Raw genomic sequence first — 23,075 nt, 5'->3', positions numbered from 1 at the left:
TGATTCCTTCCAGATTATTTGGCAGATTCCTTTCTACGTCTAAAATAAAAGAAACAACTATCAAACATCATACTAGGTAGGTTTCATTCACTAAGGAGACATTCAGTGCACGGATGTACACGAAAGGACACCGTCCATGCCATTGGTGATTACAGAATGTAGGCGCTGACGATAGCAGGTAGCGACCTCCTAAAAATAATTCACTTGAATCGCCGTACATGCAAAACTTACGAAACAGAATGAGTCACCAGAAGCGTTGCATTGCTCACCTCCAAGCACTGTAAAGGAAGAAAATATGCAGGTGGCGTACAACAATAGCTGGTGTCACCGTCTAAAATGCTGCAATAAATGTTTTCTTTTACGACAGTGTGTCACGCAGCACACTGCAGGCTTTTAAATTTGTTTGTCTTTTATCATGACCCGAAACCCGAACAACATGTGCTATATTGTATTGTACGTCTTTGTAGCTACCAGAATAAGGAGTGTAGCACGTCAGGTTTCGACGGGAATGTGCGCACCGCGTCCTGAAGGTGGCACTGTTACGGGATCCAGGCAGCAGCTTAATTCTGCCGGGGCTTGTTTTCATTCCTCTGCAGTTAGTTTTTGCTGGAGAAGTGTTCTTTCTAAAGTGTACTCGCATTAATTCTGTGGGAAGAACATTATGGCACAGTAACCTAAGGCCACAGTTTACACCGAATTTCGCGCTCAAATCTCGAAGGCCATATGTATAGTAATCACTACCCAGACAACACTCGACGTCCTCAGGACGTCCTCAAGTGGTACAAACGTCCTCGCAGTTTTTACGACGTCCTCGGTACGTCCTCAGGACGACATTCACTGGTTCATCCTGAAAAAATCTTCTGCAGGACTTTTTAAGGATGTCTGATTGTCCAAAGAACGTCCACTGCAGGACCTTTTGAGGACATTTAGTTTTATGTTAGAAGAGACCATGAAATTGAAATTTTTACGATTATTTCGGTTGATGAACGAAAATTAGGGGCTATGCTTCATGTGAGGTCGTTATTACGACCATCGAGCTCGATTTTTATATATATTTTTTTCTTTCTTAAGTGGACTTAAACTCTGATCAACTGGTCTTGATGCCTTACAATTGTGTTTGATGGAACCATTTTTTTTTTGGCAACTTGTATTGCTTTGAGTACCCGCGAGCGATAACAGTTGTGGGAGAGTCAACCAGCGAGGCATCCCACGATGTCAGCGACCAAGCCACCCCATTTACTTTCCTTGGGGCCACATTGGCCCTTTTGATTTGAAAAGTCAAGCCAAGCCAGTCCAAGCCAAGCGCAGCATTGAAGAAAAACAAGGCAGCGGACAGCGGTAAGTCTCCTGTTTTTCGGGGTGGCAGAAAGCGGAACGTAGATTTGTGCGGGAAAGAAATGGACGCATTAGCACATGTTTTCACTTAGCGAACATCGTGGACAGGACCTTCATTAATTACATTGTGAATCAGACGGCTTCGCGCGACTTTGCCGCGGAGCTCTTTGTGTCGGATGGAACGGGTGCTGCAAATCGCGATGTCGCTTTGCCCGTAGAACAAAATATCACCAAAGCTATTGCCATAGGTTTGTGACATTTTGTGCTTGGTCGCGATAGTGGACAGTTTCAAAGTGATGATTTGAGCGTTTCTGGCGGTCGCTTCTCCATGGTTCAACGACGCTGTAACGTCGCTCTCAGCCTCTCCGCTACCACAACTGCCTTTCCACACTACTTTTACCGACAAGAGCATTGTTGCAAACACCCAAGCAGTCTGAGATTTTAGCACTGGCCGGCGGCAAATATCGCGCTATCTCGGCCTCAAAGGTAGATGTTGTACTTTTTTTTTCTAAATCTTGTCACGGCTAAGGAAGTGAAAAAGTATTATTTGTTATGGGAGAAACGATTTTCCGAGTGGATTGATTATGCCATAAACAGCAACATTCAATCAGCAGAGGTTGCTTTGGTGCTTCGTACAATAATTTTGTGCTGCAGTGCTTCCCAGTATGTGGCATAAACTGTTTTGTTTGTTATTTCTCTGTGTCTGAACGTAAGTTGTTTATTGACAATGTACTGTTTATCATTTCTTTCAGTGTCTCCTATGGGCTCTCGCTGTTCTCTGTTTTCGGACGAAGACATTTCAAGCGGTGAAGTCTCCTGGCTTTATCATGCTACTTTCAACATTGACATGCGCTGTTATTAAGCGAAATTAATAAAATAGGTTTGTGTGCATCGCTATGGGTCTACGTTTTCATTTCGTGTGGCCATATTGACACGTACACATGTTTATCTTTCACCGGTGGCCGCTTTCAACATTGGCTGACAAATGTTAAACGTTATCGCTCAGCGCAGGACGCGCCTGCATTGGAAGCTTCTCGGACGTTATCAATGCTTCTATCCGTCGTCTGTGGTCACCGACGCCCATGTAATCTGATTGTATGAGCGACGCGAATTGTCTAGAACTATCTGGAAGACACGCGGGCATCAGGGATTAATCTGTAACCTTCGATGACTCAGGTATAAAAGCCGACGCGTTTCGCCGCTGATCAGATTTTCGACGATCGCCGACTGTGTTCGCCGCTATCGTTGTGCTTTGAGTGTACGTTGCTTTTGTGGGCACAGGTTCGCCCAATAAACAACCAGTTTCGTCGTACACAGTTTTACGACTGTTTTTCTTCAGCGTCACTACTACGTGACATCTGGTGGAGGTGCTAGTGCGTTCATGCAGCGAACGCCCCCGCAAAGCCGCGATCCAAGCCCGAAACCGGAGGACAACTCCAACGTCACCAAGGACCAGCGAGCTAGCCGTAGGCAGCAAGGACTTCTGCCGGAGTACGGACTTCTTCCCGAGAAGACCACAGCGATCAAGGCCAAGTCAACGACCCCAATGGCAGCCCCAGCGTCCCCCATCCTGCTGCAACAACCTCGGGAGCCCCCGACCTTCCGTGGATCATCGGCTGAAGACCCTGAAACCTGGCTGGAGACATACGAGCGGATCGCGACGTTCAACAAATGGAGCGACGACGACAAGCTACGCCATGTCTATTTTTCGTTGGATGACGCTGCTCGGACCTGGTTTGAGAACAGAGAGACCACCCTGGTTACGTGGGACCTTTTTCGTGAAAACTTCGTGAGGACCTTCACGAGTGTCGTACGAAAGGAGAGGGCAGAGGTTCTCTTAGAAACCAGGGTGCAATTGCCGAACGAGAACATCGCGATCTTCACGGAGGAGATGTCTCGCCTCTTCCGCCACGCCGACCCCGACATGTCTGAAGAAAAGAAAGTTCGGTTCTTGATGCGGGGTGTCAAAGAGCAACTATTCACCGGATTGATGCGCAACCCGCCCAAGACTGTCGCCGAATTTCTTTCCGAGGCCACAACGATCGAGAAGACGCTTGAAATGCGCGCCAGGCAATACAACCGCCGTGCCCTGACCAACTACGCCGATGCTCAAGCTCTAGGCGCCGACGACCTGCGCGAGACCATCAGAGCAGTCGTTCGCGAGGAGCTGCAGAAGCTCTTACCCGGGTCGCAGCCTCAAGTGGCATCTATCGCCGCCGTCGTCAAAGAAGAAGTTCAGCGCTCACTTGGAGTTCCTGATGTGCAGCCGCAATCGCCGCAACCCCAGCCGGAAGCGCTGACTTACGCCGCCGTTGCCCGTCGTCAAGGCCCTCCTTCACGCTCGCACCAGGGCCAAGTAACGCCGCAGTTCCGTCGCCCACCGCCGCCGCCGCAGCCAGCACGCCCGCCCGTCACCCAGCGCAGCTACCCGAGAAAGACGGACATTTGGCGCGCCCCCGACCACCGCCCGCTCTGCTATCACTGCGGGGAAGCTGGTCATGTCTACCGCCGATGCCCATACCGCGAGATGGGCCTACGAGGGTTCGCCGTCAACGCGCCGCGCCCACAGCTTGGCGAGCGGCCACGTGACATCGCCGACTACCTCGCCGGAGCCCAGCGGCAACCACGACGACCCTCACGCTCGCCGTCACCAGGACGTTACCTGTCGCCGCAGCGCCGACCATACACTGGCCCAGCCCGGGGCCGGTCCGTGAGCCCCTATCCGGGAAACTAAAGGCAGCAACCGATGGAGGTGCGGTTGCTGTACGACGCAATGCCGAAGATCCTCCGACGCCGCCGACGACGACGATTCGCGATTCATCACGACGAGATATCAGCACGCCGCCTAGCAACAGCCTTGACAACACTTCGCCGCCGAAAGAAGACCTTCCGACGCGACGTAGCAGCAGCAGAGCAAGCCGACGCAGCCGTGATCCGACGCCACGAATTAACCGCAACGCCAGACGCCGGTCTACCGATCTAGACGTGCTCATCGATGGCCATAACGTCACCGCTCTCGTCGACACTGGAGCCGACTATTCCGTCTTCAGTGGCCCGTTCGCCACCAAGTTGAAGAAGGTGAAAACAGCCTGGCAAGGACCCGATATCCGGACAGCGGGAGGCCACCTAATAACGCCGACTGGAATCTGCACAGCGCGAGTCACGGTAAACAACCGCACTTACCCGGCGAGCTTCGTAATCCTGCAGCACTGCTCCAGGGATGTCATCCTAGGCATGGACTTTCTAAATCAACACGGTGCAGTCATCGACTTAAGGTCCAAGTCGATAACGCTTTCAACGCACAACGCGATACCACCGCATACAAGCATAAGTTACCATGCCTTGAATGTGCTTGAAGAACAAGTCACCGTTCCGCCTCGCTCCAGCGTAATGATTTCCGTCGGCACCGAAGTGCCTGCAGACATGGAGGGCGTCATTGAGGGCGATCATCACTTACTGCTCGACCGTGAAATTTGCGTCGCTAGAGGCATAGCTGAGCTACGTGCAGGGAAAGCAACGGTGATGCTCACAAACTTCAGCCCCGAATACAAGCACATTAACAAAGGCACCACGGTCGCCTACATCGACGAAATAGTACAAGCCAGCAGTGCTTTCGCCTTCACGGATTCCAGTGCACCCGCAACGACGACTATAATACCTGAACCAACTTTCGACGTCAATCAGAACCTTCCCAGGCATAAGAAAGAACGACTAAAAGCTCTGCTCCTGCAATACAAGGATTGCTTCTCGTCGTCGTCAAAAGTTCGACAAACCCCTGTCGCCAAGCACCGCATCATAACCGACGAAAATGCCCGCCCATTGCGTCAGAGCCCGTACCGAGTTTCGGCGCGCGAACGCGAGGTCATAAGGCGACAAGTCGACGAAATGCTACGCGACGACATCATCCAGCCGTCCAAGAGTCCGTGGGCGTCCCCCGTGGTGTTAGTGAAGAAGAAGGATGGAACCCTACGTTTCTGCGTCGATTATCGTCGCCTCAACAAGGTCACGAAGAAGGACGTATACCCCCTCCCACGGATTGACGACGCCTTGGATCGACTGTACAATGCAAAGTATTTTTCGTCGATGGACCTCAAAACCGGCTACTGGCAAATCGAAGTCGACGAGAGGGATCGGGAGAAGACGGCCTTTATAACACCAGACGGACTGTTTGAGTTCAAGGTCATGCCGTTTGGTCTTTGCTCGGCACCTGCGACTTTCCAACGCGTCATGGATACAGTACTGGCAGGCTTGAAGTGGCAGACTTGCCTCGTCTATTTGGACGACGTCGTTGTGTTTGCCTCAAGCTTCGAAGAACACCTGCGGCGCCTTGAAACAGTTCTTCAAGCAATCAAAACCTCCGGACTCACGTTAAAGCCAGAAAAGTGCCGCTTCGCGTATGAGGAGCTCTTGTTTTTGGGCCACGTCATCAACAAGTCTGGAGTGCGCCCCGACCCTCAGAAAACTGCGGCCATCTCCAACTTTCCTCTGCCCGCTGACAAGAAGGCAGTGCGTAGATTTCTTGGACTGTGCGCCTATTACAGGCGCTTCGTCAAGGATTTTTCACGGATCGCAGAACCACTGACGTATCTCACGAAGGCCGACGTCGAGTTCAAGTGGGAGACGCCGCAACTCGAAGCATTTGAAGAACTGAAGCGACGCCTGCAATCGCCGCCAGTACTTGCGCATTTCGACGAAAACGCCGATACCGAAGTCCACACCGACGCAAGCAGCGTAGGACTCGGCGCCGTGCTTGTGCAGAGGACTGATGGACTAGAAAGGGTTGTAAGTTACGCTAGCCGGTCGCTATCGAAGGCGGAAGCAAATTATTCCACAACAGAAAAGGAGTGCCTCGCCATCATCTGGGCTACATCAAAGTTTCGTCCCTACCTCTATGGCAGGCCCTTTAAAGTTGTGAGCGACCACCACACCTTGTGTTGGCTAGCTAACTTGAAGGATCCTTCAGGTCGCCTCGCACGATGGAGTCTGAGACTTCAAGAATTCGACATCACCGTCGTTTACAAGTCCGGGCGAAAGCACTCTGACGCCGACTGCTTGTCTCGCGCCCCCGTCGAACCGCCGCCACAGGACGACCAGGATGACGACACTTTCTTGGGACCAATCAGTGCCGACGAATTCGCCGAACAACAGCGAGCCGACCCGGAACTAAGGAGCCTTGTAGACTACCTGGAAGGCAAGACCGTCATTGTGCCGAAGGTGTTCAGGCGAGGATTGGCGTCATTTTTCTTGCAAAACGACATTCTCCTAAAGAAGAACTTCTCGCCTCTCCGAGCCAACTACCTCCTCGTGGTACCCACAGCATTGCGTCCAGAGGTTCTGCAAGCTCTCCATGACGACCCAACGGCTGGACATCTCGGTTTTTCACGCACTCTCGCGAGGATACAAGAAAAATACTACTGGCCTCGCCTCTCTGCCGACGTCGCCCATTACGCAAGGACATGCCGAGACTGTCAGCGACGCAAAACACCGCCGACAAGGCCAGCCGGACTTCTACAGCCAATCGAGCCACCTCGCCGACTGTTCCAGCAGATCGGGATGGACTTACTGGGGCCTTTTCCGACGTCGACGTCCGGAAATAAATGGATCGTCGTCGCTACGGACTACCTCACCCGCTACGCCGAAACAAAAGCCTTGCCCAAAGGCAGTGCCGCCGAGGTAGCCCGATTCTTCGTTGAGAACATCCTCCTGCGTCACGGTGCCCCAGAAGTCCTCATCACCGACAGAGGCACGGCCTTTACGGCAGAACTAACTCAAGCCATCCTGCGGTACAGCCAGACAAGCCATCGCCGCACCACCGCCTACCACCCGCAGACGAATGGCCTCACCGAGCGCCTAAATAAGACCATCGCCGACATGCTGGCAATGTACGTCGACGTCGAACACAAGACGTGGGATGCCATCCTTCCGTACGTGACCTTCGCATACAACACGGCCGTGCAAGAAACGACGCACATGGCGCCGTTCAACCTGGTCTACGGAAGGAACCCGGCAACGACGCTTGACGCCATGCTACCAGACTTCGCTGACGAAGAAAATCTCGACGTTGCCACTTATTTGCAGCGTGCCGAAGAAGGTCGACAGCTCGCCCGACTGCGCATCAAGAACCAGCAGAGGACCGACAGCCGACACTACAACCTTCGACGACGCTACGTCGAGTACCAGCCCGGTGACCGTGTTTGGGTCTGGACTCCGATACGCCGACGAGGACTTAGCGAGAAGCTGTTACGTCGCTATTTCGGACCATATAAGATCACCCGACGTATTGGCGCACTGGACTATGAGGTCGTGCCAGACGGCATTTCGCAATCACAGCGGCGCCGGGCACGACCTGAAGTCATCCACGTGGTGCGTCTTAAGCCTTTCTACGCCCGCTGACAAACTTAGGTACTTTGTTACTTTGTTATTGTTTTTTTTTGTTATTTTGTTTATTACGCATGGTTTTGTTTTCGCTTTCGTGTTTGTTTGTAGCATCGGGACGATGCTTTTTAAGGGGAGGGTATTGACACGTACACATGTTTATCTTTCACCGGTGGCCGCTTTCAACATTGGCTGACAAATGTTAAACGTTATCGCTCAGCGCAGGACGCGCCTGCATTGGAAGCTTCTCGGACGTTATCAATGCTTCTATCCGTCGTCTGTGGTCACCGACGCCCATGTAATCTGATTGTATGAGCGACGCGAATTGTCTAGAACTATCTGGAAGACACGCGGGCATCAGGGATTAATCTGTAACCTTCGATGACTCAGGTATAAAAGCCGACGCGTTTCGCCGCTGATCAGATTTTCGACGATCGCCGACTGTGTTCGCCGCTATCGTTGTGCTTTGAGTGTACGTTGCTTTTGTGGGCACAGGTTCGCCCAATAAACAACCAGTTTCGTCGTACACAGTTTTACGACTGTTTTTCTTCAGCGTCACTACTACGTGACAATATACCGAAGCCTGTGCAACAGGGCTCAAAAGTACGCTCTGTCAAGCAGTAAGTGCATATTGCAGTTTTAAGCCTGAATTTCTCACTTAGTTGACGAAAAACAGTGAACTTCAGTGAACAAAATAAAAGAATATTTACTGGGCGCAGCGAATGCCTAGGTCTTCAAAATATCCTGAACGCGTACTGAAAAGATCCTCGAAGGCTTCCTGAGGACGTCCCGAGTACGTGCCAAGGCCGGACATGTGGACTTGATCGGGATGTTTTGAGGCTCATGCGGGGACGTCCTGAGGACGACCTAACGTACTCAGTTGTACGTACTGAGGACGTCCTGAGGATGTCATTGTGTTGTCTGGGTAGTTTGAAGGTATATTCGTGTCTCTTTGCCGTTTCAAAGCGAACCTTTATTTGCCGACCTTCCTTTAATTTGGCGTGTGTCGGTTGATCTGTTAGTGGGTTTGTCTCCTGGATGGCTCAGTGGGTGGTTGTTTCGTCACTGTATTAGAATTAGAATAATATTGCATTGCTATATCATAAGGTTGTTATTACAATATGAATATGCAGGAGGAGGTTCCAGCGTCTGAGACTGAGTTGGAACCTCCTCTATATAGTATACACGAAAAGAAATAGAACTCATCTATAGCAACGACAATAAAAAAATGTACGACTAAAAAAAAACGAATTAGAAAGCTAAGACAACAATTCTACATACCTACATATGCCAAATACATACTTATACATACCAAATTAAAAATGCAATTATACAAGAAGCTTAATCAGCAAAATTCAGCAAATGCGAGCAAATTGAGCAGAAAAGCGGCACTATTTAACAATTCCGTGCATAATTATAAGCATAATATAGCAAACTGTAGCATTCAACAAGTGCATACATCATGTAGTATGTACATAAAAGGTTTTGTATGATTATATTGATACAAAATGAACATTCTGAACCCTGTAGTAAATGAGTGTAGGGTCAATAATATGAAACGAATGGTAGTGAGCTACATAATGAAAAAGAGCTGAAATGAACAGTATTCAGTAGCTTGCACTCTGCCAGCTGACAATGAAGATGGGGAGATTTATGCCTAAAAGAGAAGCTCAGGCAGCCAGCGCCGTCATTCGTCTGCGACCATATTTTCTGAACACCTATTCTACATTTCCACTTGCATGAAACCGACTGTGGTTACGAGATCTTGTTTAGTTAAGCTTTCTCTGAAGGTTTAGGTGCTGTTGTCGGCGGTTGCGCTTTCTCGCGTCATCTGTAAGGACGCTTCATTGCCGAGAACGATTGTAGGACACGTTTGTCGCCATGATCGTGAGGAAAGACCGCTATGCTAATGTTTTTTCCATTCCATCTAGGTGGCTCAACAAAGCTTTGTTTACAACGATTCCCACAGTGCGTGAGATCTGTATGATAATGCTGTGCTAGAAAGTCTCTTAAATTGCTGAATTGAATATCTGGCTCATTTAAAAGGATATGTAATGCGTGGTGATTAATAATCAATTACTTAGCTTAATGATCAATTACTTAGCCTTGATCAGATACTGTCAAAATGCATGACAGCACAAGTAGCTAGTAGGGCTAATTCAAGGCTGTGTCGCCAGCCAGTTTGCATTTTTCCCACCTGTCTTAGTGTCCGTAGATGGCCCAACTGACTTCTGGTATTCTAGAAATATAATTTAGCGGTACATCCTTACTTACTATTTCGCTTTAGCGTACATTTAATAAATGCAGTAGCGACTTTTTGTATGAATATGCAGTAGTTCCTGACAAAACGTGTTGTTCAGTGATGCCTCACGCTTCCGTAGATTCTGCAGCATGACCTCTCTCTTTTTGGATTCCAGTTGGAGTGGTCCCGCCTGATCACAAACATGCTGGACATTCCTGTCAGCATGTTGCCAAAGGTTCTCAACACAAGGTACTGTGCTTGCATCGCAAACATGGTCGCACATGCTGTTTGTTTCAAGCCCTTAGCAGCGGCCTTTGAAGGCTTCCAACTGTACTGCCGAGTATTCCATTACGTGAACTGGCGCGAGTTTCGTGAAACGTCTTCCCTCTGTAAGGTTGCATTGTTGCATCCACGGTGAATGGTGTTGTGCCTCATGCTAAATGTTTTCTAGAAACTGTGGCAGTGCCGGTTGAACGATTTTATGTAATCTACAGACGAGCCGGAACGCTTAAACTGCAGATTACGGTGTGGTCAGCAGGCTTTCCTATTATCTCTTGATCAATCTCTCTTTCTTGGTAGACCTTTGAGTCTAACTGCATTTGACATTGCGCAGCTGCGCACTACGGTGGCTTGTCTCCATTCCACCTGTCGCTGTCATTGCAGTGGCGTGTTTGGCATGACAGGATCCCGAAATCCTGGGCGCCGAGATTCCCATCGCGTGCCTGGTGAGTCGTTGCGGATCCTTCACGTCAAGTTTGACCTATTATCGCCCCTTCAAGTGCTGGAGTAGTGCTAGACGAGCGAGGTTGACGAGCACGAGTGGTTCTTGATATCTTTTTTTGTTCGCCCTGTAAAGAAGGAAGGAATGAAAGGTTATGTGTAGGCTCCTTGACCATTGAGGCAGAGTTGCTCTGCGTATGCTAATACACAAAGGATGATCACACGCATGAAGAAACGCACACAGACAGATGAACGGATGGATAAATTACAACTGTTTGGGACTTGGAACTGAATGTCTAACAATTAATTAAATTGCATCACTTCTGGTGAGCGGTAATGGTGGCACTTTATTCAGTTTCGCTTTTGAATACGTCTAGTTTTACGAGTGTCTCGAGACGCGTTCACTCGTATTTGAAACTTGTATTTCGATAGTTTGCACGGAGGCTGCTTTATATCCATGGTATCTGAAACTGCGTTTTCTACGCGGCCCGAAATTTTGTTACATTTGGCCTTGAAAAGGCAAGAAGGAATGGCTACGAGGGTTGCGCTGGACTATAATTGTAGATATTCAGACTAACAGGGCGAACGTACAGCTTGGACACCAGAGAAGGGACAAACACACCGTGGACTTAGTTGAGTTATTCTTTTTGAAGCAGATGCTTTTTATACGATTCACGGGAAAACTACAAAACGCGCGTTACACTTGAACATAAAATTAAGCATGAAAAATGAAAGCGATGTGAAGAAAATTGGCACGAAAGCAGCAAAATTTAAACGCGATACTCGTGCTACATTATGGCACTTTCCACGTTTCAAATTTAAGCACTCCAATTCTTTCTCAGATAGAACCTGCCCTGGTGGCGCGTATCAGCTATGGTGTTGCGCTGCTAAGCATGAGGCTGTGTGATCAGATGCCGGCCGCGGCGGTCGCATTTCGACTGGGGGCAAAATGCAAGGATGACCGTGTCTCGTGCATTAGAGGCACATTAAACATCCCCAGGTGGTCCAAAATTATTCCGGAGTCCCCCACTACGGCGTGCCTCATAAGTAGATCGTGGTTTTGGCACGTAATACCCCAGAATTTAATTTCTCAGATAGAGCAATAGAGGCGATAATTGTGGAGCACGGGACAGAATTCACAGCTTGTAAGAAAACCACTCTATGTTACGTGCATACACATTGCTTCTGCTTGTGCGTGCCATCACTTTTCGTCATTTGTTTTGATCCCCTTTCCTCCATCTAATGTGCATAGTGTACACACACACACACACACACAATTCATGGCTGTTATTCTGGCGTTTCTAATGATAGTCTTTCTAAAAGGCAACGAACCATTACTGTTTTATTCTGTTGTTTTGTCCGCCAAGCTTCCTTATATTTTGCAGACTTTTCCCACTTCTTCGACCTGTGCCAGTGATGACGATATGTATAAAGTTTTGCCGCTCAGTGGCACGCAAAGTGCACTTAACATACATATACAGTAATTGTAAGTTATCCCTATCAGAACAATAGCTACATATAACCACATATTCAATAATCCCGCATAATGATATGACATCACATACAAAGCATATATTTGATGTCGTATTGTTCGATACCTGACATGCGCAGCATATGAGACTATTTGACAGGATACTGTCGCCGAGTTAATCTGACACACAATGGCATACTGTACATTCTGACAGCACTGAGAATACGTTGTCGCTTTGATGTGGGGCAAAGGGGTTGATAATACGTAAAAATATGTACGGGGGTATTACTTTCATGAGTTCTTTTTTCCTCGTACTCTCATGCATGCACAGAACTTTGACAGCAGCAGCAAATTGGTACAACGAAGCCTTTGTAGAAAATAAAAAGCATATGCCCAGGTGCCTACGGGCCACAAAAGAATAAGGAAAGCTGCTTATAGCCTAAGTTATGTTGGAAATAAAATATCGCCTTCTTTGTTCGATTATGTGCATTTTCAAAGCGATTAGCATTCTTTTGGAAACTTCACCCGGTTTGCTGCTTGTATCTGTCCTCTTTCATCTACCCAGTGTCCTAAATTGTCTACTGGCTTGGGCCACTAGGGTATGTGCTGGCTGCTGTATTGCCGAGCAGACAACATGGGCCACTGGGTGTGTGCCCGAAAGAACTGCTTGCCGCTGGCTGGTGTCTGGCCTGGTAGACAACTTGGCTCACTGGGCATAATCTCTTCCCACAGGGCACATACATGCATACTATTGTGCCCTAACAGACCACTTCGGCAGTGTGTGTGTGATATTGGTTTGTGCCCATTTCGGGCTAGTCCCCTGAATGCATGTGACAGGCTGACTCAAGGGGTATGTAACCTTAAATATATTAAAGCGATAGCGCCCCATCCACAACAGACACCTTCGCGTTGAGCGCGGACCTTTGATGGAGAGCCATTGCAATAAAGTTGCAGCCAGGATACTAGGGATACCAGGGAGTTCCAACTGGGGCACATTGATTACAGAAAGATATAAGGTGTTGTGGTACCATTTGGCATTCAGGTTGGCGATGAAACTGCCACTTCGTGTATCTGCGCTGACGATACGGTATGTCGCTACATTGATTCAATGCTAGTCGCATTAACGTCAACATTCATCGTGGGATGGGTTCTCCCGGAACTTTTTAAATTTCCGATTGCACTCGGTGAGACTTGTTGTGCGATGCAGGCTGGTGACCAGCAGGCATCAGCATTCGGCGAGTGCTGCTTCCAGGCGGGAGACGTCAAGTGCACCATGGGTACGGGTACCTTCTTCAACGCCAACACGGTGGACCAGGCGCACGCGTCCACTGTGGGTGAGGACCTTGGCTGCGTCGAATGAACATCGCTGCTCGTGTTTCACTGACCACATTGCTCATGTCGTGCTGCTGCATAAATTGTCCTTCACTGCCTGTCTACAAAATGCGATCGTGCATACAACTGGAGAAGTTTGGAAGCCTCGTTGAACTATTGCTTAGAACAAGTTGCGCTGGCTGTGGGCCGCAGATGGGAGTGAATGGCGTGTGGGGGAGGCAGTTGCACTTGCAGTCACATGCGCATAGACATGAGACCTGCATACGCCATGTGGCCTTACGTGTGCATACTGCTCAGCCCATGGGTCAACTGCCGCTGTTCATATTCTGTTGTAGTTGTGCGCTGGCCTCATTCATGTTCGGCATGGGACCACTGATTGAGCATCATTTGGGGTTCAATGTTCGAAAGCTACACAGAGGCCATGAGATACACCGTAATGGAGGGCATCGGGTTAACTTCAGTGACCTGGGAATTTTTAGAGTGACATTTTTCGGGGCGACCTTTTTCGTAGCGAGGTGGAATGTAGCCTCAAACTAGGTGAAGTTTCACTGACGCATAGCTTTACTACTTGTAGCGGAGTGCACGGACTGTCCCCCTTTCCAGTGGCATCTTGCAGCGGTTTTGGTTTCATTGCAAATTGCTGCAATTCTAAGATGTTTGAGGTGCAGTTTCACTGCCGCATAGCTTTACTACTTGTAGCGGAGTGGACGGACTGTCACCCTTTCCAGTGGCATCTTGCAGCGGTTTTGGTTTCATTGCGAATTGCTGCAATTCGAAGATGTTTGATGTGTAATTACAGTGTAGACCGCTTATAACGTAAGTCGCCGGAGTCGCGAATATCCGCACTATAAGCGGTACCGCACTATAACCAAAGCAACAATTTTCAAGGCCCGCACATATGCAAAACATGTGCACCAACCCGCCACGCGTATGCGACAGTCGAGGAATGCAGCTAGAACATTTGTATTCAGTTTACAGTCGAATCTCGTTAATTCGAATCAAATCACGCGGCGGCGCCTCCGACCAGCATTGCTCCGGCACCGCCATAGAGTAAAAGCTTAGGAGAGACCCCTCAATGCTGCACGCGAACAAAAAAAGAAAAAAAAAGAAAAACGCGGCGGGAGATATCACCCTCTCTTAAATGGCAAGGTCGCCGATTCTGCGTTGCGCCGGAACATGCGTGTACGTGCCGACGTCTCAGCCACGCGTAGAAAATGGCAGTGAACCCTGCAGCGTGGTGATGTACTCTCCTCTCACGCAACACGTCACGCACTGCTGTGGCAGCTGGTGTACCCTTTCGCCCGCTCTGCTCCATCGAGGCACACTTGTGCCCGTCATTGCGACTGTACGATAGTTTTGAAGGGGCCGGATGTGGCGAGAAAAATCTGATGATTGTCTACTAAAGCCTAAGCATTCTTTGCCACCGGAAAGGTCATGGGTAAACGTGCATAAGCCACTAAAAGCAAATAAGCAAAAGTAAACAAAAGCGAAGTCATAACTGAGCCAAACAATGCTTATGCATTAGTAGACAATTATCAGGATTTCTGTAGCTTTTTTTTCTTGCGATCAGGGGCACGATCGGATATCTTTGTTCGTTTCGTGTACTGTTCAGTTGCTGCGACGTCACAAAGTGGCAGTATGCGAAATTTTTTTAGAACGGGAGGGAGAGAGCAGTCAATCAGTAAGCGGTAAAGCCATTCCGTAGCCGCAGCGATCGTTTGGATCCTATCCAATTCATGAGACGTGCCATGCGAAGCCGGTCTTGTAGCGAACAGATGATCGCTCGAACTTCTCATATCTCGTCGCGTTCTGCTCCTAGCAGACGACGTGCTCGTTATCAAAATGATTGACAGGAGCATGTCGTGATTTTGACGTCACCAAAACGACACTCTCCCCAGACGTTTGTTGTCCCGAGAGTTCGATGCTTGCCAATTGGCTGCTCTCTCCCTCCCGTTGTCACAAATTTTGCATACTGTCACTTTGCGACGTTGCAGCAACTGAACAGAAGGCAAAACGAACAAAGATCTCCGATCGCGCCCCAGAATTAAGAATAGCCTGAGTATTCTTTGATCTGGCTTATAGCGTGTGTTCTCCTCGGACATCAAAGTTGTGCTTGTTTACGCGTAGAGGTGCCTCGCCTTTTTTATATGGGATTGCAGTCATAGAACTAACTGCCAAAAATAAGAAAAGGTATTGTGTACTATTCCGTGTTTGATTTTGTCTTGTTGTCATGACTACTGTAATTTAATTCCATTTGCCTTATCTGCCTCACCTGCCTTATCTCTCTTGAATACATTTAGAATACGGAGCTGTAGGCGTGATGTTCACAGCCAGGGTGTACAATAAAGAGGCACCTCAGTGTCCGCTGTAGAGCACAAGCATATAGCACAAACAGCAAGTGGCTTATGGTGGACGCCACAAAGCATAAGAGTGTGCTTCTCCCACGCACACCGTGACTAGCAATTTCCTGCTCAGGCATCTACCCCGTCGTTGGTTGGAAGACCAGCAAAGGGGTGACCTACCTTGCTGAAGGTGGCAGCTTCGACACCGGCACCGTCGTGGACTGGGCCCAGGAAATGGGTGAGCAGAAAATCCAAGTGTGATTTTTACCAGCAAAGAGGGAAAGATTGCAACAGCGAAAAGGTTCTGGTCTCGCTGCGACGTCATTCCACTGAGAGTAAAATCCTGCTTCCATCTTCAGATTCCAGATGGGAGGGCTTCCCGGGCCAAACTCCAAAAGTGATGGTGTGTCGAGAATGCAGCGCCTTAAGCCCGATTTACGCTTGAGCCCGCACCGCACGCGGGCGGCCCGCAATTCATGGCCGTGCTGACATCACAAGAGGCAGTTGTAACGATGTGATGAATATGATGTCTCGACAGCTCCTCGTGCATGCGTCACGGGCGACCTCGCACACTTGTTTTACCAAAGTGGCGTTTCTATACCTCGTATCTCTTACGAACTTGCGATTTCGTCTTCAGGTGGCAGCACCATGCTGGGTGGATGAGGTCACCAATGTGTAGTAGACCTGGACAGTTAGACCAGGTCTACTACACATTGAGGGTGCCGCAGCAGTGCATGAGACAAAAATGATGGCCGGTTTGCAGCCGCTTCATTACTGAACCTCTGCGCTGGCCTCACATTCTCTCTAGAGCTAATGGCAGTAGGGCTGCCGCGAAGTAAATCCTTGTTTGTGCCTCGTCCCGTTTTTAGGAAACTGAAAGTAGCAAGGGAATGTGCATGATATCCGCCGCACGCTGAAAAGTTTAACACGGGATGGAGATTGAACCTGTGTACGCCATGTGGAAGTTCAAATAAGTACAACAGGCTAGAAGATGTTGATGAACTATTCCACGCCAATTCATAATCAGGCTGGTGATTGTGCAGAACTAGGCTGGCACTAGCTCTTGCGAAAATTTGTGTGATTTTTCTGAATGAACTGTATCTTCTAAAAATAATGGCAACGCCCACACACAGCTGTGCTGCAGGGAGGAATAGCATAAATAGTGGATAGAGCAGAATCTGAGGTCGTTCTGTCGATACTAAGTTTTCGCCGACCACCCATCTTCCAGAGATTGGGCAGCACGCAGGTTTTTGTTGTTGGTCTTGTAGGGTTAGCCATGCAGTGTTGCTGTATGGAAGAGCTCCTGCAGATTGCACGGCTGAATATTCCATCTCGCAAGTCTAGCAGGGTCAACGCACTGGATTATCGGATTATCTGTACGGCTGGTATTTGGCAATGCATCATGGCTACATGAGTATCGCTGAAAGTGAAGCCAATGTAAGGCGAAATGTTATACCGACGGGGCCCCATTTTTGACCATGGCTGCTCTGGAACGCTAGTACATTGACCTACATTGGCTCTGTGTCCTGTGTTCCTAGCGTAAACCATTACGTTATAAGAAGTCTAACTTTTCTATGTATGGGTGTTTGAGACATATGCACCAACAAAGTTGCATTCCAACGCTTATTACCAAAATGCGGTATTTATTCGACACCGCCTGCTGATTAATCAATTGATCGTTGGCATCAGCGTGGTGTCAGCACTGTTCTCACGCTGTACTTGAAAGACTAGGCATTGGTGCGAACAGTGTGTATGAGCAGTATCATTAGCAATGCCCCACTTCATGTAAAGAACGTGGCACTCACTGTTGATCGCAGAAGTTCTGCAGTCTGTGATCCGAGCTGCAATTTTGGATTAATGAGCCCGCAGAGCTTTGAAATATCTCGTGAAGTAGAACGGCCTGCGTACCTCACACTACAATGCAAATATGCTCTGGTAAACACTGGGCTCTGTCTGCGTTTTAGAGCGCTGATTTGAACTTTTCAAGATTGCCTTAAAGGCAGAATGGTACCTAAAGTTTTGGTCATGCGCGCTCAAGAACACCTGGTGAAGTTGTTTGGATGGCGTTGCCTTTTGCGTGGCTAAGTTTGTTTTCAGTGCTCTTGAGTGAGCCAGCGAAACGTTAAGATAGATGTCACTGCGCCTGCACGTTGTCCACAGTGGAAACAGATGAAAATTTCATTAAGTGTCGCTTATCAAAGCCTTATGGCCAGCAATGGTCTCGCTTTAAATATTCTCCACGGAGTCCCTGATCTGGCTATGTCATCTGCGGGGCTGGCCGCCTGATTCCTTGTGGATACACACAGGTTTGGTTTCTTTAGAACACAAATAAGAAGTCTTCAGTCCAGGTGGTCACGCTTGTTGTGACGTCTTAACGAAAGAAACTTTGTGGGACTTTCTCCGGGAGCACGGAATAAGCGAGCTATGTTAATCAAGTGCAGCTCATTGGTATTCCTTGCAGTACTGTCCTGAGGTGTACTCTTCTGAGAAAGTATCAAGGGAACACTAGTGTGCTTCGGTGCATTTGGAAGCGAATACGTTGAAGCTGGTGTATGTTCAGGATCTTTAGTAAATGAACATGCCTTGAGGACTGGTTATATTTTATTATGCAGTTTGAACTGCATTCCAAAATTGATTTAAAGGGGTCCTGATTCACACCTTGGGCTTGGTGAAAATCAAGGTTCGCGGATAGCATACGCTGTTGTGAACATCTCAGCCAAGTTTTGCAGTCATATGCGACGCATGGAGCTCGCCAGCGGAGCACAAAGTCACCTTTCTCTCAAACGCTCTTTTCAGCAGAAGCCTGCTTCTTACTATCTTCTGGACACATTATTTCATAATAAAGCAGATTCCCATACGTGGCTGCTATTGGCCTATAGATGACGTCAATTAAGAAGGGTATTTGGATCAGTGGGCTTCTTCCTTCTGTTACTGTGTATATTTATTGACGAAGTTCAATAAACAGGATGAAGTAAGCGAAAATATGCTTTCAAATTTCGATAATAATTATGTACCGTAAAATCCCGACAGATAGCCCACCTAAAAATTGAGAGAGAGTAGAGTGAAAATATGAGGTGGGCTAACTTTCAGTGTGTAGTAAAGATGTGGGTTATCCACAGTGTATGTGTAGGTGTGGTGTATATGTACAGGGGTGGGTTATCTTTGGGGGGGTGGTGCATCTCTCGGGATTTTACGGTACTTCCAGAAGAAGCCTGCTATCGTCTGCTCACACTCGGCCATGGCCGCCTGCGTAGGAATTAAACTTGGCTCGCTAATTTAGACTAGTTTTGAACACTCAACTAGCCTTGAACTACGCGAAACTTAAGGTCAGACCACACGCACGCTTTCCAGTGCACGCTCACTCCTGGCCGCTCCTGGTTAAACACCTTGGCAGACTAATTGATAGCGCTTCAATATTGCGCAAGTTGGATGTGGCTACTATCCGTCGGTCAAGCTGGTGAAGGACAAAGAGAGTCCGCACCATATAGCCTGGTCAGACAGGAGCATGTTAGTGAGAGCACTTATTCAAGCCCTGTTGTGCACAAAGCACATGCTCCGCATATGCACTACAATTGCATGTAGCTGCGGTCTGCTACATAGTCCAGAGACCGTGGCCACCACGGGGCGCCGCGACGAGTCCACTGGCTAAGCACACTGCAGCTCACTGAGGACAACCGTGTTTGGCTAACGTTTGGCGCGTCGTGGGCGCCAAAATTGGAATGGAAGTAGTCTTGTCTACGTTAACATCCACAATGAAATTTGAACTGCTTATTACGGTGACATTAAGAAGGCGGAGCGTTGTGGGCATTCCCCACTCTGCCATAGCCTTCGCAGTGCAAGGCATTGAAGAAGGAGAGGAAGCACTGCGAAGGCAGTGTTTGATTGCCAATAACTCCGCTTCTGCTGAACACATTGAAGTACTTCTTGTGGCAAAGTATTTCTGAAATAGCCTATTCTAACTTCAAATGCCTTTCTCAACTTCAATAAAAAATGGTTTAGGGCCCCTTTAATTGTACATATTTTCTCTACATAATATTAACTATTAGGGCACTCATTGATTTAAGCTATTATGATGCAACTTTGGGCTCCCGTAGCCAGGACTAATGTGCTGAAGAAAGAGTGTTTCTAGTTCACGAAATCTTTAATTTATTCTTTTGTCAACCTTTTAGTCAGCCTAGACATAAGCACATGGCTGTTGTGCTTTGAACACATTCCACTGTCTACGCTCAGCTGTGCTGCATCTTATCTGCAGGCCTGATCAAGAACGCCGAGGAAAGTGCCGAAGTCGCCGAATCTGTTGACAGTGAGTATCAGCAAGTGTTACCTGGTTGCATTTGTTTTCAACAAGGCAGTTGCTTTTCACTATAACGCCCGTATCAACTTCTTCTTGGCAACTCCTTGAACTCTGTGGCAGCTTTTGCAGCATAGTTCTAGGAAAGTGTGCTTTGTTAGATATAGTCTGGTAGCCGGTGATGTGTAAAGACAACCTGCCGTGTCAGGAGACTGCAATGCAGGTTTGGCGGAGTGGACAGTGTCCGACAACTTTGCACATGAAATCAGTTCTGCACCAAAGTATGTCAGCCATTCTGGCATTCCCAGACCATGTGATATAGTGTAGTGAATTGGCCGCTGTGTCTGCACAAGGAGGGTGTATGGATGGCGCATAGCCTCGAGGGGTGTGGGAAAGTGTTTCTTTTTAATTGACGGAAGATGACTTCTTGTTCCTTCGAAATCGTGTCGGCTCCCAGTGGATATGTGTGTTGGGACAGTGTGTATTGTTTAGTGATATCATTGAAAGTAATGAGAGGGTGGTCTGCTCGGTCGTCATCCTCCAGTGATGCCCGGTTGCCAAGATCTCGGGCGTACGAGTGGGCTGCTTGATTACCACGAAGTAATGAATAGGCAGGCCTCAAGATTATTGATAGGTTTCTTTGGGGGAAGGGGTGGGGGAGTCTGGGCTAGTATATGCATTGCATTCTTGGAGACTCTTCCGGCCATGTACTCACGGTGCACCACTTGAGAGCCAGTGATGATGGTCTCAGCTTTTGGTCAGAGTGATGGCTAACACGATCGCTGCCTCTTCTGGTTGGAAGGTAGTGGACTGTGTTAGTGTGAGGCTCGTAATGAAGGTAGGTGGGTGGCGACGACTGCGGTGTTGGTGCATGCGCGCTAGTAGTCCACAGCGTCCATATACACCGTGGTGCAGGTGTCTCCGTATCGTTTTTCGAGTGTTTAGGCTCTTGCCTGTCTTCTCCCTTCGAGGTGCTAGGGTTCATGTTCAGTGGAAGCGGGGGATTCGCAGTGTTGATCGAATCAGGATGTCGGCCATTGTGTCAGTGGCTTGTGGGGGTGCATAGCCTAGACGTTGGAGCACTTGGCATCCAGTGGCAGTGGTGAATAGGTGTGCTCTTTGAGCAGTGAGGTGGGCTTCAATAAATTCTGCTAGGGTGTTACACAGTCGAAGTGCTAGTGTTTGTTTGTAGCCCTTTCGGATGATTGTGTTCATCTTCTGCCTTTCCCCCGGCTGAAGAATGGCGACGTAGATTATTCGAGAAACGATGAAGGCTTCTACCAGACGTAGCATGTCTCTTTGTTTCATGCCATGTTTCTGATTCGCAATCCTTCGGAGCATTCTTACTATTTGGGACATCGTTGCGTCTAATTTTTGGATGAGCTGGTTATTTGTGCAGTTTTCTTGGAAGGTCATGTCCAGCATCTTGATGGCTGAGGTAGGTAGGATACTATGTCCGTCCAGCGAGATCTTTATGTGCATGGCCGGGTCGCATCACGTCTTCTGCATGACTAGGAGCTCAGATTTTTTAGGGGCATAGGCTAGTTCGCACTGTTCTGCGTAGGCGTGGACTACGTTGGCAGCCTGTTGGAGGCGGTCCTGCATGGTTCCTGCCGGCCCTTTGTGTATCTATATGTGGAGGCATCCCGTAATTTTTTCGTCCCTCAACGACAAGTTTGGAAAATAACCTTTGTAGCTCTTCTTTGTTGAAGAAATCGTTGGAAGGCGTTGCCACGAGCCACCAATCGTCTAGGAGGTGTTGCACCCGTGCTCCTGGAATTTGGCCTACGTTTCCACTGTTTTGTTAATGGTAAAATACATGTAGGTTCGGATAAAGTTGTCCATCATCAAGGAGCGCCACCGAACTCGTGTGTGGTATCAGTGTAATGGTGAACCGAAGCATGGCCATGACGCTTGTCAAACACGCTTATTTCAAGTACTGCGGTACTCGTGTCGCAGTACTTCTGCGCAGACAGTATGTCCTGCCTATCAAAGGAAGTTAGAATTTGGGATCAAGAATCGGGAAAAACAGAATCAGTTTGCCCAGCAGGGATGTTTGAATGGTGTTCAAAACCTAAACGTTGCAATGTGCAGCATGTCTCTTGTGTACAGCGTGCAAGTGTTGCTGAGAGGTTTCTGTGCAACACGAATCATGCACGAAAAAGTATGCAAGTTCCTGGAAGTGCGGTGACCGTTTTCATAATTGTAAAGTTAGCTTTCCTGTGAGGTGGTTTGTCCAACTAAAGACTGCATAGTCATTGTAGCAAAGAGTATGCACAGAAAGAGTTTGCTTGTATTATGACATGGTAAATGTACATGTGGCCCTCGTGATGAAACCATGTGCAAGAGACAGGCTTCAGCATGTGCAGCTAGCACTTTGTCTTCATTTGAATGATGACACGTGCAGCCATTAGTTGGGCTAATGTGCAGGGCAGAGAAGCACACTTGCAATTCCTGAAAAAGGTCTATTCTGGAACTTTTCAAATATAGGGCAAGTGCAAGATAAACTTTGAACACGAAGGTATCGAAACAGTAGCCCTTAGAATCCCAGAGGTGTCACATTGTAAAACTTCGATGTTGGTGTAGCATGGCTATAATTCTCCTATGGTAATTGTGCGTCATGATTTCTGTTTGCAGACTCGGCGGGGGTCTTCTTTATTCCTGCATTCAGTGGGCTCCAGGTTAGTGTTTCTACAGCTTGTTTTTGTGGGTTGGGCAACTGTTTTCTAGCGTGTCCCTGCCGTTATGATACTTCTTAGCCTTGTTGTAGGATATAGCGAACATGACACTTGTGCTGTTGATCTCCCTGCATTTCCTATGAGGTGGCATCAAGAAGTTTCGTAAGTAGATCTGTTTTCAAGAAAGTAATTCATTTATGCACATTCAAACACTGTCACCTTCTAAATGGCTTCTTTGTGCAGCAATACAGCGCTCCCAATGTTCCGGCTACTTTGCCAATATGTCCTG

General features: G+C 48.3%; 1 protein-coding gene across 1 annotated transcript in view; it reads left to right on the top strand.

Moving 5' to 3' along the window:
- LOC119441596 (putative glycerol kinase 5) overlaps positions 1–23,075 on the top strand; it is a 213,748-nt gene that overhangs the window by 157,408 nt on the left and 33,265 nt on the right. Inside the window, 7 exon segments of the mRNA XM_037706205.2 lie at positions 10,128–10,201; positions 10,616–10,634; positions 10,636–10,677; positions 13,351–13,477; positions 15,951–16,055; positions 20,070–20,120; positions 22,746–22,789. Coding sequence (XP_037562133.1) covers positions 10,128–10,201; positions 10,616–10,634; positions 10,636–10,677; positions 13,351–13,477; positions 15,951–16,055; positions 20,070–20,120; positions 22,746–22,789 — 462 coding nt within the window.

Source organism: Dermacentor silvarum, chromosome 2 (genome assembly GCF_013339745.2).
Source record: "Dermacentor silvarum isolate Dsil-2018 chromosome 2, BIME_Dsil_1.4, whole genome shotgun sequence".
NCBI lineage: Eukaryota > Metazoa > Arthropoda > Arachnida > Ixodida > Ixodidae > Dermacentor > Dermacentor silvarum.
Note: the sequence above shows the minus strand (reverse complement) of the source record. Positions and strands in the feature narration are given on the sequence as shown.